General features: G+C 38.1%; 1 protein-coding gene across 2 annotated transcripts in view; it reads right to left on the bottom strand.

The window, feature by feature from the left end:
• Positions 1 to 211: 211 nt before the first annotated feature.
• Positions 212 to 24,029, bottom strand: part of DCTN4 (dynactin subunit 4) — a 44,191-nt gene continuing 20,373 nt past the window's right edge. Inside the window, exons 6-14 of one of the 2 annotated variants that reach the window (XM_003266656.4) lie at positions 23,233 to 23,253; positions 22,746 to 22,819; positions 22,363 to 22,475; positions 21,951 to 22,060; positions 14,680 to 14,753; positions 11,169 to 11,223; positions 9,732 to 9,839; positions 7,026 to 7,123; positions 212 to 2,810 (exon numbers count right to left, since the gene is read on the bottom strand). In XM_003266656.4, coding sequence (XP_003266704.1) covers positions 2,597 to 2,810; positions 7,026 to 7,123; positions 9,732 to 9,839; positions 11,169 to 11,223; positions 14,680 to 14,753; positions 21,951 to 22,060; positions 22,363 to 22,475; positions 22,746 to 22,819; positions 23,233 to 23,253 — 867 coding nt within the window. In that variant the 3' untranslated portion in view covers positions 212 to 2,596. The remainder of the gene's footprint in view (positions 2,811 to 7,025; positions 7,124 to 9,731; positions 9,840 to 11,168; positions 11,224 to 14,679; positions 14,754 to 21,950; positions 22,061 to 22,362; positions 22,476 to 22,745; positions 22,820 to 23,232; positions 23,254 to 24,029) is intronic. The other variant, XM_004087246.3, reaches the window with a different exon arrangement.

Here is a 24,029-nt window from a genome sequence, read left to right as displayed (position 1 = left end):
CATTTATATAATGGTTCTGCGAATATGTATATAAGAAGCTCAAAGCAACATCTACTTATATATTATGGTGAACTAACCTGCTAAGAGATTTTAGATTACTTCATTTAAGGAATGGAAGGGAGCATGACCCGCCAACTCTCTTAACTCCACGCCTGTCTTGGCTCTGATCTATGCTACTCAGTATCTACATGACAGCAAACAAAAGACACGCTCAAGCTTTGTCTGCTTTATTTCACTACATTAAGTTAAGCAATAAGGCAAAACAGTAACCTGTCATTCATAAAGATCAAGGAGTACCTCTCTGTCCCAAAAGGGACCAAAAAGGATGTTTCTTCACAAATATGCATGACACTTAGCTCATTATGCTGATAAGCACTTCAAACAAAAGAAAAGGTCAGTAGGTGAATCAAGTAACAAATCCAAATTAACTTAGCCTAAGTTTCCAAAACTGTAGTTTCAAGTGCTAATAGGATCTAACTTTCCTGTGGTGGTGCATACTGACTAGCATTAAAATTTTTGCACCTCATCTAATATAAAAAAGGCAACAAATACAATTCCTAATTCACCAGCTGCAGGTGTTGAATCATTTCTACAAACACACAGAATACTAGCTTGCACTAAAACCTATCTTGAGGAAACATTAAACCAATGGCTCTATTCTGCAAATTAATTCGGCTTCTGAAGAAAAAAGTTTACGATCAAAGTGTTTTGTGTTTCTGTATATGGGAATGATGAGACCCATACTTCAACATAATTACTTTGGGGAATAAATACCAGCTACCTGCCATAAATGCATGACATGTGTGTAGTCTATGCAAACGTGTAAACATTTGAAGCTATTCTCTACTCTATGCCCATTTCCTCCACTGGCAAATAGGGAGCAGTGATTTCACAGTAGGCTCTAGCAGGTAGTGAAATAAAAATTTGAGACTCTGTGGGGTCACAAAAAAATGAAACTCTTTCTATAGTCTGCAAACTTGTAATTACCCATCCCCCTGCTCCAACTCCTAAGAGGCTAAACCTTATTATTACCATAACATTAGAGATGAGTATTTTCCTTCTTACGCTGTATCACATATATTACTCTGTGGGACTGTTTCATAAAATTGGCTTGACCTTTGTACAATTAGTACAATTTAGTGTCTTTTAAAAGCTTCCTAAATATTTAAAACATTTTCAAGGGAAGCTTACAAGGACTATTCCCCATTTGTATTCTACATTATAATGTATCTTTAATTTTTTAAGACTTAAAACAAGACCAAGGTAAACAAAAAATCTGTATTTTCCTCAAGTCTCTTGGCCACTTAACTAACAATACTTTTACAGAAAACACGGTGCAGCTGGTGGTCTACTTTGTCAAGTTTCATTTTAGAAAACGTCATAGAAATTAAGGTTAGCAACCCAACTCCAGGATACCAAGTGAAAACAGCAAGTCTGCTGTTAGGCCAGAATTGTGGGCTACTTGCTGAACTATTTTATGGTTTACAATCAAAATGGTCTTATTTGACTCACCACATGACAAAAGTCTTAAACTTAGTAAGGGGGAAAGTTCTTAATATCCAGTTTTGGATTCAAGAGATTATAATAGTTAATTTCCCCTTCAAATCAATGGAAAGAATGCTAGTTGAGAATATGCTAAAAATCTAACCTTTAAAATGTTTTCTGCATTCCAGAAATGAACCTGTCCACTCAGGTTTTCTTTGGGTTGTTTTCCAGGTCCCAAACAGAACAACTTAACCAAGTTAAAGAGGCAGAACAGGGAAGGGGTAGGAAGTAAGACAAATAAAGATTGCCCTCCTGTGGCAGCATTAATCCCTGGGTATTGTGGCAATATTGAAAACGAACGGAATTTGCTACCCCCTTGACATGACATGTAATTGCTTGCTTATCAAATTCTTCTTAAAAGATCCATATTTTACTGGGAAAAAAATTAAGAACAACTAATACGTGTCCTGTATTCACTTAGAAAAAGAGGGCAAATGAGAGTGCCTTAACAACTTCATAGGTTTTTCCAATCATCACAATACTAAAGATAATGTGACAATTCAATTTTTCAGTTATATGGAAATCTATGGCAAAATGGCAGCCATTATGGCAAGTGAAGGGATATGTTTTAGACTGTTAGATGATATTTAATGGAATGCAGAAAGCAGTTGGTACATTGTGACCAATGCTGGATCATTAACAGCAGGTCTACCTTTGGGTTATCATTTAAGTTTCATCTGTGACATTGTGATCCTTAGTGAGATCAGATCAAGAGACAGTACAGTCAGAGTTTCTCAGGTGGTAAATACAATGCCATTCCAAGGAACACCCATCCCCTTTCCTAGGATGGAATTATGCTGCTGTTACTCAACGTGCAGGGCTCAGTGAGGGAGACACAGACTTACTGGTGTCAATAGGGGTGAGAGCAAGAGCAACAGCAGCTACCCTGTGTTCCCAATGCCTTGCCTATGCTCTCACTTTCTTAGCAATAGAATTCCGTAGTGCATGGGTACATTGTTATAAACAAGGCCTAATGAAGCAGCAGCTTCCACATTTTAACGCAGGTTTATGTTGATACTGTCCTTTGGGATCTGCCCTCCAATGGAACCTTTTAAGGAAGAAGCGGGCCCAAGCTAAGTTCCACATGCTGGGTGAGCCAGATGACTTCTGTTCCCTGGTCACTTTCTTCAATGGGGCGAATGGGGGCTGCCAGGTTTTTAAAATCATGCTTCATCTTGAAGCACACGGTCACTTCACCCTCCTCACGCTGTGGTGTAACTTTGATGAAAATACCCACTTTGTTGGCCTTTCTGAAGGCTATAATGCTACGGAAAGAAAAAAAAAGCAAGTGTTAGGTAGATAAAAAAATCAGCCAAACCACTAAGACTTACAGTAAAAGTCTTTCACCTTATTCTTTTCTTCAGCACACACAGAAACCTATAAACACTTTGTTCTCAACCTACCAAGTATTTTTTTGTTTTGTTTTGAGACACAGTCTCGCTCTGTCGCCCAGGCTGGAGTGCAATGGCTCCATCTTGGGTCACTGCAACCTCTGTTTCACAGGCTCAAGTAATTCTCCCATCTCAGCCTCCCGAGTAGCTGGGACTACAGGCATGCACCACGACACCTGGCTAGCTTTATCTATTAATATGTATATTTTTTGGTGGAGATGGGGTTTTGCCGTGTTGCCCAGGCTGATCTCGAACACCAGGGCTCAAGTGATCTGCTTGCCTTGGCCTCCCAAAGTGCTGGGATTACAGGCATAAGCCAACACGTCGGCCATATATTTTTCTATGAGCTTATACTTTTCTGCTTTTCTAACCAATACAGATGGTACACACTATTCCATAACTTGCTTTTTTTTAACTCTGTTTATCACAAACACCTTTTGACGCTGGTATATACAGACCATCTACCTTCTATGTAATGGTTGCATAGTATTCAATTATGTGTTTACCGTAATTGGCATATACTGAGGTTGCTGCAAATTTTTCTCTATTATAAACAATGGTGCTGCAAACATCCCTTTACATTTACCTCTGTGCAAATGTGGTAATATTTCTATAGAACATAGACTCATACCGTGGAAAGTTATTTTTTTATTTTTTATTTTATTTTTTTGAGACGGAGTCTTGCTCTGTCACCCAGGCTGGAGTGCAGTGGCACGATCTCGGCTCACCACAACCTCTGCCTCCTGGGTTCCAGTGATTCTCCTGCCTCGGCCTCCTGAGTAGCTGGGATTACAGGTGCACACCACCACGCCCGGCTAATTTTTGTAATTTTAGTAGAGATGGGGTTTCACCATATTGGTCAGGCTGGTCTCGAACTCCTGATCTCAGGTGATCCACCCGCCTCGGCCTCCCAAAGTGCTGGGATCACGGGATCACAGGCGTGAGCCACTGCACCTGGCCTTATTTTTATTTTTTAGAGACAAGGTTTTGCTCTGTTACCCAGGCTGGAGAGCAGTGGCACGATCACAGTTCATGGTAGCCTTGACCTCCTAAGCTCAAACGATCCTTCTGCCTCGGCCTCCCAAAGTGCTGGGATTACAGGCATGAGCCACCATGCCTGGCCATACTGTGTGAAGTTTTACTAACTCAGTGCTTTAAGGGGAATTTTGGAACACCATAAATCAAGAGCGTTTTTGTAAATAACTTATGTAATTAGGAATTTTAGCACAAAAATGCCTCTTCATTGAGGTTTCCATTTCAATTTCCCCTCATTTGTGCATAAAGTTTGTACTTTAATAACTTAGTTTCTGAAAGTAAAAGGGCAATGAAATAAACAGAATTTGTCGACTATCCAAGTGACACTCAGTTACTCTAAGAAAGGTTATTGGGATTACATATTTACATATTTATACAGTGTTAGTTTCCAGAAATCTGAAAGTTCTATTAAATCTAATAATGTAAAATATAATTAATTCGGTTTTTAATTACTCTATCATGTAATCAGGCTGAAATTTGATATCTCAGACAATCATTCCAGAAGTATATCTTGGCTTAACAAATTTCTGTACCTAATTAATTTGAGGATCCACATAAAGCAAGGATTTGAGAGAACACATTTTGTACTGTACAACTCAGTACATTTTGTATTACAGTAACTAACCAAACCTTTGATTTGTATGAGTCATGTAAAAAATAATTCAAACAGTTTAAAATGGTAAAAAGGAAAACGTCAGTCTTTCTTTTTATCCTTAATTTCCTAGGCAATCACTGATACCTGGGAAGCTTTTCCAAACCAAATTTGGATTTCTGGTCCCTAGCTAGACTTGCTAAAAAAAATCCTCTGGGGTTGGGGTCTGGAATGCTATTGAACAACAAAACAAAACAACACCTGACCTGGTGCTTTCTGAAGTTAACCCACGTTTGGTAATCACTAAACTAATCTCACCTTTGCCTTCACTTTATTTTTCTTTTCTTTTCTTTCTCTTTTTTTTTTGAGACGGTGTCTGGGTCTGTTGCCCAGGCTGGAGTGTACTGGCGTGATCTGCAGTCAATGCAACCCCTGCCCCTAGGGTTCAAGCGATTCTCCCATCTCAGCCTCCCGAGAAGCTGGGATTACAGGCACGTGCCACCATGCCTGGCTAATTTTTTAATTTTTAGTAGAGACAGGATTTCGCCATGTTGGCCAGGCTGGTCTCGAACTCCTGACCTCAAGTGATCTGCCTGCCTCAGTCTCCCAAAGTGCTGGGATTATAGGCATAAGGCACTGCACCTGGCTTCACTTTATTTTTCTAACCCACCTTATGTTATCTCTTCTCTCTAATATCTTGTTGAGAAAGCTTTTGATCATTCTGTCAAAAAACCGTAAATGGGCCGGGCATGGTGGCACACGCCTGTAATCCCAGCACTTTGGGAGACCAAGGCAGGTGGATCACTTTAGGTCAGGAGTTCAAGACCAGCCTGGGCAACATGGCAAAACCCCATCTCTACTAAAAATACAAAAATTGGCCAGGCGTGGTGGTGCTTGCCTGTAATCCAAGCTCCTCAGGAAGCTGAGGCAGGAGAATTGCTTGAACTCGGGAGGTGGAGGTTGCAGTGAGCAGGAGATCACGCCATTGCACTCCAGCCTGGGTGACAGAGACTCCTTCTCAAAAAACAAAACAAAGACCGTGAATGTTCCCTGTGCCAGTTTATTAAGCTATTATTTTTCAGCTCCAAGCGCACCTCTCTCAGTTTTGCTTTGTGACACGGGATTCTGCTCAGACCATATCTGCTGGATCGGCTGGCTCTTTGTCAGGTTCTGTCAGTAGCGGGCTCTAACGGGAGACTAGAAGTCTGGAGGAGGAAGGGTCTTGCTCTTCCTTTAGAGATTCCTGTTTGCTTGTGGTCCCTGTTCCCTGTGGCCATCACTCCAAAAATGTTTTTTTTTTTGAGACAGGGTATCACTCTGTTGCTCAGGCTGGAGTGCAGTGGCACAATCACGGCTCACTGCAGCCTCAGCCTCCTGGGCTCAACTGATTCTTCCACCCTGGTATCCTGAGTAGCTGGGACTACAAGCATGCGCTGCTACACCTGGCTATTTTTAAAAATTTTTGTAGAGATGGGGTCTTACTATATTCCTAGGTTGGTTTCAAATTCCTGTGAAGCAATCCTCCTGCCTCAGCCTCCCAAAGTGTTGAGAATACAGGGGTGAGCTACCATGCCCAGCCCAGCAATGTTTCTTTACCCAGGAGGAAGTGGCAATAAGCAGTTGAAGTTTTCCAATTCTTGTATAATCATGCCACCCCTCCTTTGCCATCACGAGATGCCAGACTACGCAAGCAGTGTTCCCCTTCAGCTCACTGGAGGCCAGAGTTTCAGCTACATGGAGCTCTTTAAGTTCTAAATTTTAATAATTCTAACTATTTCCCTTTGTTCCCTCCACCTGAGGGGTGGTAGCTGGCTCATCAAATAGCTATCTTTGAAATTTTATGCCCATGAAGTAGCATAAAATTGCTACTTTAGTGTTCTTTTTCACTTTTTAAGTTACACAAGTGAACAATTATTTATATTAAATTCTCTGTTCAAATCATTGAAATTATTCAGTTTACAGACTGAACTCTCTGATGGTCACAGTCCCCAGTTACTGGAAGGTTTGGTTCTTTTCAGTCATTAGGTATGAGAGAGTAAAATCTATTAATTACTCAAGGGGGTGGGGGTGGGGAACAAACCCAATGATAAATCTATAGGGACAGAATATTGTATACTGTCCACAACCATTAAAATCATATAATTAAAATTTTTTTATTAATATGGGAAAATATATTCAAGTGAAAAAGGCTAAAAAACTGTATTTATAGAATGATCCCAATGAGGTGAGAAATATTTGGAAGGACAAATGCCAAAATGCTAATGGTGTTTATCTCTGGTGGTGGGATAATTTTATTTTCTTCTTCATGGTCTTATATATATTTCCCCAATTTTCTACAATAATTATTTTTAGAAACAGGAAGAAAAAAGTTGTTTTAAAAAATCCAGACAGGAAAACTGGATATAAGTGGGCATTCTGTTATCAGCCAATTGTGGTATGGGGATCACAAAAAGATCACTCACTCGGGATCGTCCTGAAAGTCTTGAGGTTCTGCCAACTCATCATACTCTGCTGCTGCATCCTTGCCAGCTAAAACGAGCTCTTTGGGAGGCACCACCACCTGGAGAGCAACACAGAGAGGCCTGCCTGAGAAGGGACCAGTGTGACAGAATATAGCAAAGTATGACATTGATTTAGACAAATGGAAGCACACAGCAAGTTTCAGGAAACATATATACTACTTCCATGGAGTTTATAAGAACAAAGGTTTTAAGAGAAAGCTAAGTGGGTACTTACTTCATGGGGTCTGTAATGAGGAACTGGGGAGAACATGGGGGCTTCAATTGTGTCTTTAATGTTTTATTTTATTTATTTATTTATTTATTTGAGACAGAGTCTCACTCTGTCGCCCAGGCTAGAGTGCAAATGGCATGATCTCGGCTCACTGCAACCTCTGCCTCCTGGGTTCAAGCGATTCTCCTGCCTCAGCCTCCTGAGTAGCTAGGACTACAGGCGCCCACCACGCCTGGCTAATTTTTTGCATTTGTAGTAGAGGCGGGGTTTCACCATATTGGCCAGGCTGGTTTCGAACTCCTGCCCTCATGATCTACTTGCCTCGGCCTCCCAAACTGCTGGAATTACAGGCGTGAACCACCGCGCCCAGCCCTAATGTTTAATTTCTTAAGGGGATGGGGAGAAATGGGTACTTGCCATATTATTCTTCATTTTTTTTGATACATCTGAAACGTCCGTCATTAAGAACAACACAAAGGAGAAACACTGGTTCCAACACAATGTTTTTTGACATGGTACCAGCTGTTTCCTGGTACCTGATACATAAACTCACATGAGATACTGGGTGATTATGGTCACGGAAAACAATTAGCATTCTTCAGACTTATGTTGTAATTAGGCCTCAACTTTGCTCTATCAGAGGTTAACAGTTAACAGTGTCAATCAAATTTCTAATTATAGATACAAATGTGGGAGGGGAGGTATAAAGAGAACTTTATAAAGATATGCTGTGCTTATGCATCAGGTACTTATTTCCATCTGTCTTAACTGGAGCTGCTTATTAGTGTTAACAAAAAAAGGAGCAGCAGGGCACAGTGGCTCAGACCTGTAATCCCAGCACTTTGGGAGGCCGAGGAAGGTGGATCACGAGGTCAAGCGACTGAGATCATCCTGGCCAACATGGTGAAACCCCGTCTCTACTAAAATACAAAAAATTAGCTGGGCATGATGGCAGGTGCCTGTGATCCCAGCTACTTGGGAGGCTGAGGTAGGGGAATTGCTTGAACTCGGGAGGCGGAGATTGCAGTGAGCCGAGACTGCGCCACTGCACTCCAGCCTGGCCACAGAGTGAGATTTCGTCTCAAAAAAAAAAAAAGCAACAAGGACCAAATAAGTGAAATAAGTGTTCTCTCTCTTTGGAGGTGATGCTAGTAAGTGAAATCATTAAAAAGCAGAAAAAGAAAAAAAGAGGACAGAAATTCTCTAATATTATTTGAGTAACAACTAAAGATACAGGCATCTTTTTAAACCATTTTTATTATAAATATCATGCTGAATTATGAATTAGTAATAGATGATCTATAGAAAAAGGCTCTTGTTCTAAAATTTCAAGTACTAGAAGTAGCAAAATATAAAGAGAGGCCATATTACATGCATTCAACTCACACTGAGTCAAAATCACCCACTTTAACATTTGGTTTTTTTTTTTTTTTGAGATGGAGTCTTGCCTCAGCCGCCCACGTTGGAGTGCAGTGGTGCGATCTCAGCTCACTGCAACCACCGTCTTCCGGGTTCAAGCGATTCTCCCATCTCAGCCTCCCCAGTAGGTGGGATTACAGGCACCTGCCATCATGCCCGGCTAATTTTTTTATTTCAGTAGAGACGGGTTTCACCATGTTGGCCAGGCTGGTCTTGAACTCCTGACCTCAGATGATCTGCTCACCTCGGCCTCCCAAAGTGCTAGGATTACAGGCGTAAGCCACCAAGCCCAGCCTAGTTAGTGCTATGTTATGTATACTCTTTGTAAGGTAGAGGAATCTAGAGGAGGCATACCAGCTTCTAAATGATTTTAAACGTATCATTTCTAAAAGGAAATGATATTTCACAAGTGTTGAAGAATGAATGTATGACACTGAGAGACTGAAGGGGCATGTATGTTAGGAGAGTCAGGATAGGAAGGAGGCATGCTAGGTAAAACGAATAGCATACACAGTTCTCCAGTGTCAAAGTTTATAACCCATTGGATCTGTCTGGATCACAACCACTAATATGTACAATTCAGGGAATGCTAAATTTGAGGAAGATCACACTGGAAGGACAGAGAGAAGAAATGTCATTAAGGGGCTCCTATGCTATGCCAAAAATCTGGACTTCATCTCAGTCAAGAGCAATGCTAAATGACCAGCATGCACAGAGTTAGATTTTAGAAGTATCGCCCTGGTGGCAATAGAGAAGAAATGAGTTGAAATGGAGGTGGTGGTATAAAAATAGCAAGGTCATTTAGGAAGTTATTGTCACAGTCCAGGGAAGAAACGATGAGACCTTCAAATAGGGCAGTGTGTTTCAGGATAAAGTAAAAAAATTTAGGAGGTGGAATCAAAAGAACTTGCTGACTAGATGGGGAAAGGAGAGAGTGTGGCGTCTTTTAAGCCAGGTCAAATGAGGACACTCCAGGGAAAGTGAGGGTCAGTGAGGCTGAGGCAAAATGCTCCTACCTTAGCAGTGCTGTTGATATCATCAGGGTCCCCCTCCTCACACTCCAAGAGAGTCACATGGGTGAGGTTCTCAACTGGATTCGTAAGAGTCAGGAGGACCTGGCTCTCCTGGGGAATAGGAAACACATCTCTCAGATATTCGCTACTTTCTTAGCTGCTATACCAAATATTTCGCAAAATTACCATCCCCCCCATTACTCCTGAGTCATGATGCCCTACTTATACCTCTACATCACTGTATTCTCTACGTGCTTACTGATCCCTGTTCTATTATCTATGTTAGACCAAATACTCTCTGGAGTTGCTATTTCACTGAGGAAATGGGACAGATTCCACTGAAAGGGCCAGTTACTAGATCCGGAAATTCTGAGGAATGTTCATTATCTAAGTGAAGTTAAAACTCCTGTCTCACCCAGGCTGCCATTTAAGGACTGAAAAGGAGGCCCTCATAAATAAAATATGGGAGCCACAGGCCAGTCAGATGCATTAACAGAGCAAAAATGGCACACCAAAACTACAAAAACTTTTTAAAATGTTTATTATTTATTTATTTATTTATTTATTTTTGAGACGAGGTCTCACTGTTGCCCAGGCTGGAGTGCAGTGGCATGATCATGGCTCACTGCAGCCTCGACCTCCGGGGCTCAGGTGATCCTCCCATCTCAGCCTCCTGAGTAGCTGGAACCACAGGTATGCGCCACCACACCTGGCAGATTTTTCGTAGAGATAGGGTTTCCCCATGTTGCCCAGGCTGGTCTTCACCTCCAGGGCCCAAGCAATCTACTTATCTTGGCCTCCCAAAGTGCTGGGATTACAGATATGAGCCACCATGCCCGACCTTATAAAAACTTTTTAAGACTTCTTGAACTGTGATAATTTGTCCTTGTTTGGTACTCTCTCTAGATAAGCAAAACAAATCTTTCAAATGAAGGACCATATAATAAATATTTGTGTTTTCAGGAGCAGCATGAAAGAAAAGAGTTAAAGAGTTTGCTGCAGAATATTCTACAATTCACTTGGTGTGTGTGTGGAAAGAAGGGGAGTAGACGAGGACTCCAAGGAAGAGAAGGGCTGTGGTATGGAAATCTGATTCCTAGTACCTGAAACATAACAAACAGGAGATCGTAGAGAATCTCTAGGCTGGAGGAGAACAAAAGATGCCTGTGGGATCCAACATTCTCTCCTTTCCTTTCCCCACCTATAATTTCACCTTAACATAATGTGCACCCTGCTCCTTCTCCCTACTTTTCATCAAAGATGCTGTTGTCAAGAATCTCAGTGTCAACAAATTTAAAGTCTTTATTATCCCAAACTGTCTTCTTTTCTAGCCCTTGCTCACTGGATCCTGTGCCAAATACACACACAGCCACCCACATACACATTTACACACATCGTTGATCAATCCTTTTTCTTCCTGTCAATGAGCAAGGTACTAACCTTCATGTAGCGAAGGTTGGGAATTGACATGATTCTCACTTCTGGAATATAATTGCTATGCATAAATAAAAAAATGCATTAATGTTCATTGGAGTCTCTTAAAATTATTATTATTTTTTAAAGCTAGTGCAGTACATAAAGGATTTCATGTTAATTAGAACATATCAGAGAAAAATAATTTTAATGAACCATATCATCACAGTAAGAACTTAAGAAAAGACACTAAGACCAAACTGGTATGAGTTCTTTCTGAAATCTCATGTATATTTCTAGTTTAAACCGCCCAGGCCCCAGATTAGCATTTACATATCAAGATATTGCTTTGTAATGAGTAAGGCAAGATATTTATCTCCTTGTGCCTTGGTTTTCCCAATTCTAAAATGAGGAAAATAATGGTATCTATCACTTGAGGTTATTGTGAAGAATACAAGCAAGAACGCTTTGAAAAGTGCTTGGAACAAAGCTCACATAAATGTTCATTATTGTGCATACATTAACGTAATACAAAATCTATTGCAGAAACACTAAAAGTGGGGGAAAAAGTACATCTTAGAATCAGATATTTAAACTTTAAACGAGCTATTTTTCATGGTGACCAGCAGGATTACCTGAGTAACTTAACAGGAATTTAAGAAACTTTTGTCTTCCTGAATCTCAAAAAAACAAACACACACACACACACAAAAGCAACAACAATAAAAAGAAACTTAAGGACCCCACTTCTAAGAATTTGAATTCAGTAGGTCTGAGGTTTGATACCAGAGCTCTGTATTTTTTTTTTTTTTTTGAGACAGGGTCTTGCTGTCACCCAGGCTGGAGTATAATGGCACAATCATGACTCACTGAAGCCTCGACCCCCCAGGCTCAAGTGATATTCCCACCTCAGCCTCCCAAGTAGCTGGGAGTACAGGTGTGTGCCACCATGCTCAGCTCATTTTTTATTTTTTGTACAGATGAGGACTCACTATGTTGCCCAGGCTGGGCTTGAACTCCTAAGGCTCAAGCAATCCTCCTGCCTTGGCCTCCCCAAATGTTGAGATTACAGGCATGAGCCAAACACCTGGCCTCAGAGCATCTGTATTAAGATAGCCAGGCAATTCTAAAATGGTATCAGAAAAAAAAAAATCACTTTTTCTCAAAGCAAGCTTAAGAAATTGATGCTAAGCACAGGCTGCCATTCAGGGTTTCTGTAATGAGTATAATTCTTAAGAAAGGAGTTCATCCCAGACTTCACAAGTGCCATTTCTGTAGGTCTCTTTATTCCTAACCAATCATGTATTAAGAGTAGTTAGGAAAATGAACATATTTTATGGTGAGTTACAAGGCATTTGCAAACATAATTACTCATTTGATTCTTTTCAAGAATCCCAAGAGGAAGACATTATTCCCATTTCAGAGAGGAGGGAAGTAAGTTTAGACAAAAACAGTAAGTGACACAGACCCTCTTCCTGGCCCTCCTAGCTCCTCCTAACTCACCAGACATGCACTTCCCAACCTTTTTGTTTCCTAATACTTATTTTTAATTGCTGCATAATATTCTACAGTACAAGTTATCTCAATTTAACCAACTATTTCCTTGTTAATGGTTAATCAGTTTGACACTGATTAACTTTTGGTTAAACTGTTTGCAGCTTTTTGCCATTAATATATTCTAATACATATCTTTGGAAATGCATCTTTATATATTGGTGATTTTGTTTCTACAGAATACATCCCTGAAACAGTACTGTTGGGTTAAAAGGTCTATGTAATTTGTTTTGATATTTCCAGACCACTCTCCAAAAAGACTAGCAATTCAAGATTCTACCAACAATGTGTGCAAGTATGTGTTTACCCACATTCTCATGAGCACTAGATGCTAATTACTTTTTAAAACTTTTCCTATCAAGTCTTAGTTTCTTTCCATATACAGTGTATCTTCTGGCCATTTGAAATTCCTTTTCCAGGCCGGGCGCAGTGGCTCACGCCTGTAATCCCAGCACTTTGGGAGGCTGAGGCGGGCGGATCACGAGGTCAGGAGATCGAGACCATCCTGGCTAACACGGTGAAACCACGTCTCTACTAAACATACAAAAAAAATTAGCGGGGCGAGGTGGCGGGCGCCTGTAGTCCCAGCTACTCGGGAGGCTGAGGCAGGAGAATGGCGTGAACCCCAGGGGGCGGAGCCTGCAGTGAGCCGAATCGCGACACTGCACTCCAGCCTGGGCGACAGCAAGACTCTGTCTCAAAAAATAAAAAAAAAAAAAAGAAATTCCATTTCCATAAGCTACCTGTTCAAATCCCTTGTTCCACATTCCACTTTACTGCCTCCCTCTATTTTTATCTTTTCTATGCCTGGGATATTAAACTTTAGTTTGTCACGAATGCCAAATATTCTTTCTTGCTTTACTATTTGTCTCAGGACTTTGTTGCTAATTTTGTCTTAAAAAATTTTTTTTTTTCCTGAGAGAGAGAGTCCTGCTCCATTGTCTAGGCTGGGGTGCTGTGGCACAATCATAGCTTACTGCAGCCTTGACTTCCTGGGCTGAAGGGGTCCTCTCACCTCAGCCTCCCAAGTAGCTAGGACTACAGGTGCATGCCACTGCACCTGGCTAATTTTAAAAATTTTTTGTAGAGATGGGGTCTTACTATGTTGTCCAGGCTGGTCTTCAACTCATGGGCTCAAGTGATCCTCTTGACGCAGGCTTCCAAAGTGCTGGGATCACAAGTGTGAGCCACTGCACCTGGCTTTAATTTCATCTTTTATAACCACTATTTCTTTTTGCTAAGGTCAAAGGTGTTTCTTTTCTTTAATGGCTTCTGGGTTTCCTGTCTTGCCAAAGAAGGGCTCTCTTACTCCAAAGCTAGACAATACTTTCCTAATTTGTGAAAATATTTTTCTTGTTTGCCAGGTAATTTTAAAAATTTATGTATTAGAAAAGTATGATGAGATATGAAAAGTTTACATTTAATTAGATGTAATTGGGTAAGTTTTAAGTGGCAGTATTTGTCTCTAATTAGGACCATTCAGATAGCCTGATAGGTAGTTTTTATACACAAAATTCTCTTCTACTCACATGTCCCAGAGAGTTAACACTAACTTAATCACTTTCATTCCAGTCAATGAAGTGTTATAACACAGGTCAGTAAAATGAACAGTTACAGGGATACTCTTCAATCAGCTATACTTTATTATTTTTTAATTTTTTTTGAAGGATTATTCCCAAACTCAGATACTTTATAATTTGTAATGATGACTAGTGACTTTCCACCAAATAATCAACATACCTTGTTGCTCCAGATCATACTGGGCCACTGTGTCCCTGATCCCAATACCCCTGAATCTATTTATCTTAAACTTCATGGCATGTAACTAAATTCAAAACCTAAACAGGAACAGAATGTCAAGATTATTTTGATGTAATTTTTTTTTTTTTTTAGGCCAAGAGTAAACACACTTCACACTGGGGAAGAAGAATAAACCAAAATAACTCAAAACAGTAACTGAAAACACCAATCCCAAAATACTCACACGGCGACCAATTGGATTTTGAATTTGATTGATGTTGGGTTAAATTCTGGCTTGCTCAAATTATGTTCACATTTCTAAAAAGAAAACAAATATAACACGTATCAGAAGACAACAACATACTTTGTTGATCCATAGAGCTGTGGATCAGAAGGGCAGCATTTACGAGAATTTTGTCTTGTTTTATTCTGCTATAAGACCATGTGTTTTTGAATAGTGTATAGCAGCCAAAGTTTATAAAAGATGTTTGCACTTCCTGATATGTGCAACCATACTATCCAATATTATTATATCTCTGTGGTACTTAAAAACTACTAAAATAACACATACTGAGTACTTGTATTTGCTAAACAACGTGCTCACTGGTTTAACTGGATTTAAATATCACATCAACTTTATGAGCTAGGTATAGGTATTACATTAAGGTTGCCATATTATAGATGATTAAAATGGTATACAGGAAGGGTAAGTAACCTGTGCAACTTCATACAGCCAATAAAAATGGACACTGGAATTTAAATCCAGGTAGCAAAATTCCCGATCCTATGCTTTAAAGTACAGTAACACTGATTATTTTTGAGATAGGGTATCACTCTGTTACCCAGGCTGGAGTGCAGTGGCACAATCAAAGCTCACTACAGCGTCCAACTCCTGGGCTCAAGTAATCTTCCTGCCTTGGCCTCCCAAAGTGCTGGGATTACAGGCATGAGCCACTGCACTAGGACGATAATAATTATTTACTACTTTCTTAAATACACACTACATATACCTGGTTAAAAAATTTTTTTAACAGAACAAAAAAGGTGTCCAGTGTAAAGATTACCCATTATCTGTCTGTCCCCTTGTTCCTCTCCCCAGATAGCCTATGCACATAAAAGTACAAGCACACATCACCTTGCTTTTTTCACAATAACACAAAAGGGAACATTTTATATTTATTCTCTTGCTTTTTTTCATTTATTCTATCTTGGAATTAATTCCATTTCAGTACATATAGAGAGGCCTCTGTGTCCCACTGTAACAATTTCTATAACTTACATAAGATAGAAATTGATGGACATTCAGGATGTTTCCATTATTTTGCTACTGTAAGTAATGCAGCAATGAGTGTTCTAGTACATGAATCATTTCCTAAGTGTCTAAGTATCTGTAAGACAATTTCCTAAGAGTAGATCAAAGGGTGTATACATTTGCTATTTTAATGGATACTGAAATATAACTGACTAATCTGATGATTATGAAATATTCCATTGCAATTAATTTTTTTTAATTTTTCATTTTCTCATTGCAGTTTTAATGTACATTTCCCTGATCAGTGTATAAATTTGAGTATCTTTCATATTTATTGGCTATTGGGATTTCCTCTGCCATAACTTGAATGTTAGGATCTACTGGTTATTTTTATTTCCTTGCTGATTTGCTGATATTAACAATAGATATTAATCTACTGTTAATAATATACCTTGAAAATTACTTTTCTCAGTCTGTGGCTTATCTTTTCATTTCTTTATGGGTTTTCTTTGGCATGAGGCTACAAGTTTTACTTTTAATGAAGTAAAATATGTAATTTTACATTATAGTTTGTGCTTATTTGTATTACTTATGAAACATTCCCCTACCCAGAAGTCATGAAGGTATTCTCCTCTATTTCCTTCTAGAAGTTTGGCTCTTCAAATTTCCAATGTTCCTGAAATTAACTTCTATGTAGGGTGAGGTAGCAACCCAATTTTATTTTCTTCCATATAATCACTTGACCTAGCAAAATGTAATTGCCTATTCTTTCCCCAGTGATCTACAATGCCATATTTAGTATATAACAAATTTTCTAATATGCATGGGTCTACGTCTGCATATATATAGACACACCTTTTTTTGTTTATATGTATGTTTGTAGTTTCCCTCCTTTTTTATACAGAAGTTGCATACCTACCATGCACTTTGCTTTTTGCATTTAAAAATGTATCCCATATTAACACATTCTTTTACATAAATTTATAGTACTCATTGTGTGGATATACTATAATCTCTGCATATTTTGGTTTGTATTTGTGGAGGTGCAAGGTAGATTCCTAAAAGTGAAGTTGATGAGACAAAAGGTAACTTTACTTTTCGTAGATATTACTATATTAATGGCACAGTATATAACCATATGTATATAAATTTATATCAATTTAATTTATATATAACTATTTCTATTACTAATCTTTTTTAAGAAATCAACTTCTGATTCTGTTGCCCTTTTGTATTTTCGTTTCTTAATTTATTGTATTTTATATTGGTTTCTTAATTTATTAACATCTGTTCTCTTTGGACTTTGCTGTTTTTTTTTTTTTCTAACTTCTTGAAATGGATGCTGACATCGCTAATCTTTTAATATTTCTTCTTTTCTAATATATATTGTATAGCTAAGCACAGCCTTAGTTGTATCCTGCAAGTTTTGCTATAAAGAAATTACTGATTTCTAACTTAACTGCGTTGTGATCAAATAATATACTTTAATAATTTCATCTTCCAGCTGACAGCCTCAGCAAGAGAAAGCATAGGGACTCCAATGGCAGCAGCAGCATGTGCAAAGAAACAATCATGAAAGTTGGTAGACAATATTGGATGGGTGCCCCAGGTCTTTCCAAGCTGGCTATTTATATATTTTGTTATTTAAAACAAACCTATATTTATTTATTTTTTGAGACAAGTTTTGCTCTTGTTGCCCAGGCTGGAGTACAATGGCACAATCTCAGCTCACTGCAACCTCCGCCTCCTGGGTTCAACCAATTCTCCTGCCTCGGCCTCCCGACAAACCTCTATTTTAAGCAGAATTAAAAAAAAAATAAGCTGGTGTAAGGCTATATGACTTTTGATCAAACCAATGAGATGCAGGGCTTCTAAAGATAAGGGATCATCTGAAATGAATGTTGTTTGAAATAACTGTCTAATTTTGAGGGTTCCAGTATTTACGTGAAAATTTAACAATTTTTAAAGAAGTCCTTGGAAATTGGTATTGACAATAAATCTCCTTAAAATATAATTTTAAAGCTTTTCTTTTTTTTAAAAATTTATTATTATACTTTAAGTTTTAGGGTACATGTGCACAATGTGCAGGTTTGTTACATACGTATACATGTGCCATGTTGGTGTGCTGCACCCATTAACTCGTCATTTAGCATTAGGTATATCTCCTAATGCTATCCCTCCCCGTTCTCCCCACCCTTTAAAGCTTTTCAACACACTGGAACTCTCCCCGGCTTTGGACCAACCCCACAACTGAGCGGAGCCACCTCCTCAAGACATGCATTGCTCTGCTTGCTGGATACTCTAACAGCTTGAACAAGGGAGCTCACTTAAGAAGAGATATTGTGTAGTTTAAAACACATTAGTTTGTATAAAATAACTTCTCATAAATTTCTCATAAATTAAAGCTGCAGTACAATTCACTTAGTCGTTAGTTAGGCCAATCCTCCCCGCCATTATCCTTGCTCTGCGATAAATCACCATTAAAAACCATTATAATGTTTTTAATAATATCAGCTGGCACTTAAATATTTTTGGAGTGAAAATTATTCCTAAAGTTATCCATGACTCCCACAAAAATACAGTTTTATCATATTGAAGAGACCTGTACTGATTTGCCAAAATTCCGCAACTTAGCAAAGGTATTACCTTCCTTGGATTTGTACTTTGTGATATAGAATGCTGTACCGTGGGCTGGTTATGTTAACTGAAAAAATAGTCATTACCCAAGTTTTGCAGCACTCTAAACTTAAGCAGAAGAACAGCTGTTCACATCTTTTAGCACTGCACGTTTGTCTACCTTACAAATGCCATGTGTCAAAATCATGGTTTTGTAATTGCTAAGGTATGATATGTCAGGTTATTTGAAAACAGTTACTTTTTGAAGTAATTGTGACCACAAAGCATCATTTTTACATGAAAAGTTGTCTATCATTTGAAATTACCCAAATGATGTCTTGATCTGAAGCACAAACCCCAGGTACTTAATGTTTTTAATAATATGGTGCCACTGCAGGGGTTAGGGGTGGTGGGGAAGAACAAAGATAATGGTGGGGAGGATTGGCCTAACTAACCACCAAGTGAATTGTACTGCAGGTTTTACTTATGAGAAATCCTTATCTGGGATATTTGAGGGCAGCTGCAAACTAAAAACAATCCAGTAAATGTACTTTGTTTATATTTTGTGCCACGCAATTATCAACTGCTAAATAATAGCTTTCATATTTGCAACTGTTGCATACAGAGTACTTTTGCTAAAAGGTGATTAGCTCTTGCCTTTAATTTTACAGTGCTTAATGTGATAAACTTCCAGTCATGTTTCCTATAAAACAGACCATTTAATATATATATATATATATACACCACAGTAATAGTATAACATACTATTTTAAAATTATTTTTTTCTACTTAAAATATTTAATTTAAGGCTTCTTAGGACATTTCTAAAGCAGATTAAATCCAATAAGCTTCCTGATGATTTTTTTGTAACTGGAGATAGTTTTTTTCAACTGAAATAACATTTCAGCTAAATAAAGCATTTTTAAATATTGATATTTGATAAAAAATTGCCTTGTATAATTTCTGTAAATTATATTTGTTCTGAAAAAGGTATAATGCCCTAATGTTAAAAGATTTTAAACAAATCCTTATCCTTTGATTTTTAAAACTCTGATCTAATGATAAAATTCTATAAATTTTCATTTTCCAGTGCAGTTAGGTAGCAAAATAGATGGTAATTCATAACTTTCACCTATTAAAATATAAACACACAACAAGCAAATGTATTTAAGAGTACTAAATGGAAATAAAGTGTTCAAAAGAGAAAGGCTTGTGTTATTGAGCATCTTAGCTTATTTATTATTATAAAGTATAAATGTGTCTTAAATCTTTTCTTGTTAATAAAAACTTTCTTTTAACTGAAAAAGAATTTCATCTTCTGAAAAATGTTCAGACTTACTTTATAATAACCCAGTATATAATCAATCTTTATAAGTGTTCTGTGTGTACTTGAAAAGAATGCATATATTCTGTGGACATTGGGTACAGCGGTCAATATATGCCCATTTGGTCAAGTTTGCTAGTTAAATTGTCCAAATGTTCTATATTCTTACTGATTTTCATCTATTTGTTCTCTTGGTTACTGAGAGAAGTATGTCAAAATTTCCCAAAATGATTTGTCCATTTATGTAATTTTCTCAAATGTCGCTTTATATATTTTGAGTCTATTATTCAGTGCACATGACTTTAGACAGTTGTATCTTCTTTGTAAATTGCATCTTTTTTTAAAACAAATTATCCCTCTTTTAAAAAAATTAGTGTTTGTCCAATATCTTTCCCACTTCTCTCTACTTTCAACTTTTCTGAGTTCTCATGTTTGTGCTTCTTGTAATAAGCATATACATGGATCACTGCAATTTGCTTTATTATTTAGACTGACAATGTTTGTCTTTTAATGGAAGCTTTTAGTTCATTGGTATTTAATGTAAATACTGATACATGTGGATTTTAATCTACTATCTTACTACACACATTCTTTTTTTTCTTTTTTTAAACAGACAGGGTCTTGCTTTGTCACCCAGGCTGGAGTGCAGTGGTGTGACTACCGCTCACAGCAGCCTCAACCTCCTGAGCTCAAGCAATTCTCCTGCCTCAGCCTCCTGACTTGCTGGGACTATAGGTGTGAACCACCACACTGGCCCTTTTTTTTTTTGGTAGAGACAGGGTCTCACTATGTTGCCTAGGCTGATCTCAAACTCCTGGGCTCGAGTGATCTTCCTGCCTTGGCCTCTCAAAGTGTTGTGATTACAGGCATGAGCCCAGGCCTTCTATCTGAACTATCAATTCAATGTTCCTTTGCCCCTTCTTTTTCTTTCTTTTTATAAAGGTTTTTCATTATAGAAATTTTCTAACATGTACAAAAATATAGAATGGTATTACAAATCTCTAGGTACCCATCACCCAACTTCAACAATTATCAACTTCAGAATATATATGCAGGACTTGAATCTATGCTCTCAGGTTAAACAAACAAAAAGAATCAGCAACTTGTTATCAAAAATTAGCAACAATGGCCAATCTTGTTTCATTTATACTCTTACCCATTCCTCATCCCTCATTATTTTGCATCAAATATCAGAGACCAAGTCATTTCTTCCATAAATATTTCTGTATGTATCTCCAAAAGATAAAGACATTAAAAAACAAACAAAGTACTATCATTATCCCTAAAAAAGAAAAAATACAATTTTTTTTTTAAGAGACAGGGTCTTACTGTGTTGCTTAGGCTGGAGTGCAGTGGCTATTCACAGGCTCGATCATCACACACTACAGTCTCAAACTCCTCAGGCTCAAGGGATTCTCCTGCCTCAGCTTCCAGAGTAGCTGGGACTACAAGTGCATGTCACTGTGCCCTGCCCAATAGTTCTTTAATAGCACCAAAAATGCTACCAGTGTTTAAATTTTCTCAAAGATTTCACAAATTTTTCTTTCCTTCTTTCCTCTTTCCCTTCTTCCCTCCTCCCCTGGGCCCTTTCTTTGTTTTGTTTGAATCCAAATCTATATAAAATCTATACATTGTGTTTGGTAAACTTTTAAGTCTCTTCTAATCTAGAGAATGATTAAGTAACATGAGCCACTAGCGACATGTGGTTATTTAAATGAAATTAAAGACTGACTCAGTACCTCAGCTGCACTATCACATTTCATGTGCTCAAGAGCCACATGTGCCTAGTGGCTATCATGCGGGACTGTACAGGCACAGAATACTTCCATCGCCATAGAAAGTTCTGTTGGATAGTATTCATCTAAAAGGTTTCTGTTCCATTTTGTTTTTACAATTTATTTATTAAAGAAACTCTGTCATTTGTTCTGTAGATTACCAGAGCCTGGATTTTGCTGATTTTTCTTTTTTCTTGCTTTCTTTTAAATTGATTATTTTTTATTGGTCCTCCCTGAGCCTGAACACTACCCTAAAAGTTACACACTCTTTCACTATTCTTTTAGGGATTAACCCTATGTACTTAACCTTCAGATACTTCATTTTCTACATTTGTAAAACAGGTTTAACAGTAGTACCTACCTCACAGAGTTGTAAGAGTTGTTTATATTGAAAGCATTTAAAATAGTGCCTGGCAATTAGTATGTTCTCTACAAGTATTTCCTGTATTTACTACATTCCAAAGGTTTTGACATTGTTCAGACACCAGCCACATTTATTTTTACTTTCCTCTTGTACAAATGGTCATTCTACAGGATGGAATACTTACACGGCAGCGCAGGGAACGTTTGATCAGAAGATGTTTGTGGCGAGGATAGAGCTGTGAAGCACAGACTGGCTGGAAGTCAGGTTGTAACAGACGCTGCTGAAGGGTGGTTACTAGAAAGAAAGGCAGAAAACAGGCTTAGTTTACAGTGAGCTTCAAAATCAGACTTTTATGTACCAGTAATTACACGAAGCGTTACTGCCTTTATGAACAGTGTTGTTTATAAAAATGAAAATACAGAAATTTGACATTTTAGATTTCAAACAATTACCTCTATTACAGCTGTTTGATTTTCTACATATCGTTTTACTACTAACAACTATTCCATTAAAAATCTTAAATCACTAGGTATATAAATAACAAAAACAGAATTAGATGTAGACTAGAAATAAAGTAGAAAAACACAGAAAATTACCCTCTGTTAAATTTACTGGTCTTGTATAATAGTCTTCAGGGAGAGGTTCCACTTCATCCACAGCCTGAGCTGGCTCAATCTTTATCTCTTTCTGGTCCTCTCCTTCTTTAAGGCTGAAAGATTAAAAAAAAAAAAACCAAAAAGAAAACAAACAAAAAAACCCAGTAATTTCTCAAGGATCCACCTGATTATCCTCAGTCTATGCTATCAATAATTGAAGTATTCCTCTGTCATAGAATATCTGTATAGCATAGGTCTTTTCTAAGTATGAGAATCTTCTTTTCCATTGGCAACTCTGTGTGTGTGTGGTTTTAACCTCATTTATTTGATATTCATTTTGATACCCGCTGTTCTCCTCAAAGTCATTTCATGTCTAAACTTACGAAAGTCCGGCAAGGGTACTGATGGATGCACCAGCTCGTGGTCGCTGAAGCCTGGTTCCAAGACCGTATTTGTCCTAAACAAAGTTCAGAAATTCCTATTAGAAAGTCCACATTTACACACCCTATTTATTAAAAGAAAGAATTTTGGGTAGGATAGCATGAGAAGCTCAGGGAAATAAGCAAAAAAAAAAAAAAAAAAAAAAAAAAGCTAATCTAAAGGCTTCTTTTAAAGAAAGCAATTTGTAGCCCCACATCATTATTCTATTCTTAAAATAATAACAGCACTAAACATGGAGATTGAAACTACATTAATACAGCAAAAATGAACCAAATGTGAGCTTCTACTAGTAATCTAAAAATATCTAAGCTACGGCTCAGGCAAGAACTATGTGGAGTGTCTAAAATACACAACAGACGTCTTCCTGGAACACCAGTGGTCATCTGCTAACTTCTTCAGGGTCAGCAAGAATCATAAAGGAGAACTTACCACTACATGAATAGTATGTTGCTGTAGAGCCCCAAAATAGCAGCAGGTTGCAACAGAGACAAAAAATGCAGCATAAGATAGAAGCAAACTCATATGGCAGGCAGGTTATATGGGAAAATTGGAAGAATAATTCATTTAATTCAAATTCCACCTCTAAATATAACATACATTAGTGCATATGCTGACTATACCACTGGACTATTCAGAAAAATTCACTTCTTTTTGCAAATGTAGGTGCTTTGCAAGTGTTAACGTTTTAAAATTCTAATCTAGACTTTTTTTGAGACAGAGTCTCACTCCGTCACCCAGGCTGGAGTGCAGTGGCGCTATCTGGACTCACTGCAACCTCCGCCTCCTGGATTCAAGCGATTCTCATGCCTCAGCCTCCCAAGTAGCTGAGATTACAGGCGTGAGTCACCATGCCCAGCTAATTTTTTGTATTTTTAGTAGAGACAGGGTTTCACCATGTTGGCCAGACTGGTCTTGAAATCCTGACCTCAAGTGATCCTCCCACCTCAGCCTCCCAAAGTGCTGGGATTACAGGCATGAGCCACTGCACCCAGCTTAATCTAGATATTTTTATATGGACTTTACCAACCCTTAGGGTTTCAGTGACTTAACTAATTTTCATGTGGATGCAGTATGACAAGTTGCTTAACTAGGTCTCATTTCCTCAAGTGTAAAATGTGGATATGATACTCTACAGGATTTTTGTGAGGATTAAATAAAGTAATACATGTAAAGTGTTTATTTAGCACAGAGCTTGACACATCATTGCCATTCAATAAATGTTATTT

The sequence above is a fragment of the Nomascus leucogenys genome, chromosome 2, assembly GCF_006542625.1.
Source record: "Nomascus leucogenys isolate Asia chromosome 2, Asia_NLE_v1, whole genome shotgun sequence".
NCBI classification, from domain to species: domain Eukaryota; kingdom Metazoa; phylum Chordata; class Mammalia; order Primates; family Hylobatidae; genus Nomascus; species Nomascus leucogenys.
The sequence above is the reverse complement of the archived record's forward strand: the minus strand, read 5'-3'. Positions and strand labels throughout refer to the sequence as shown.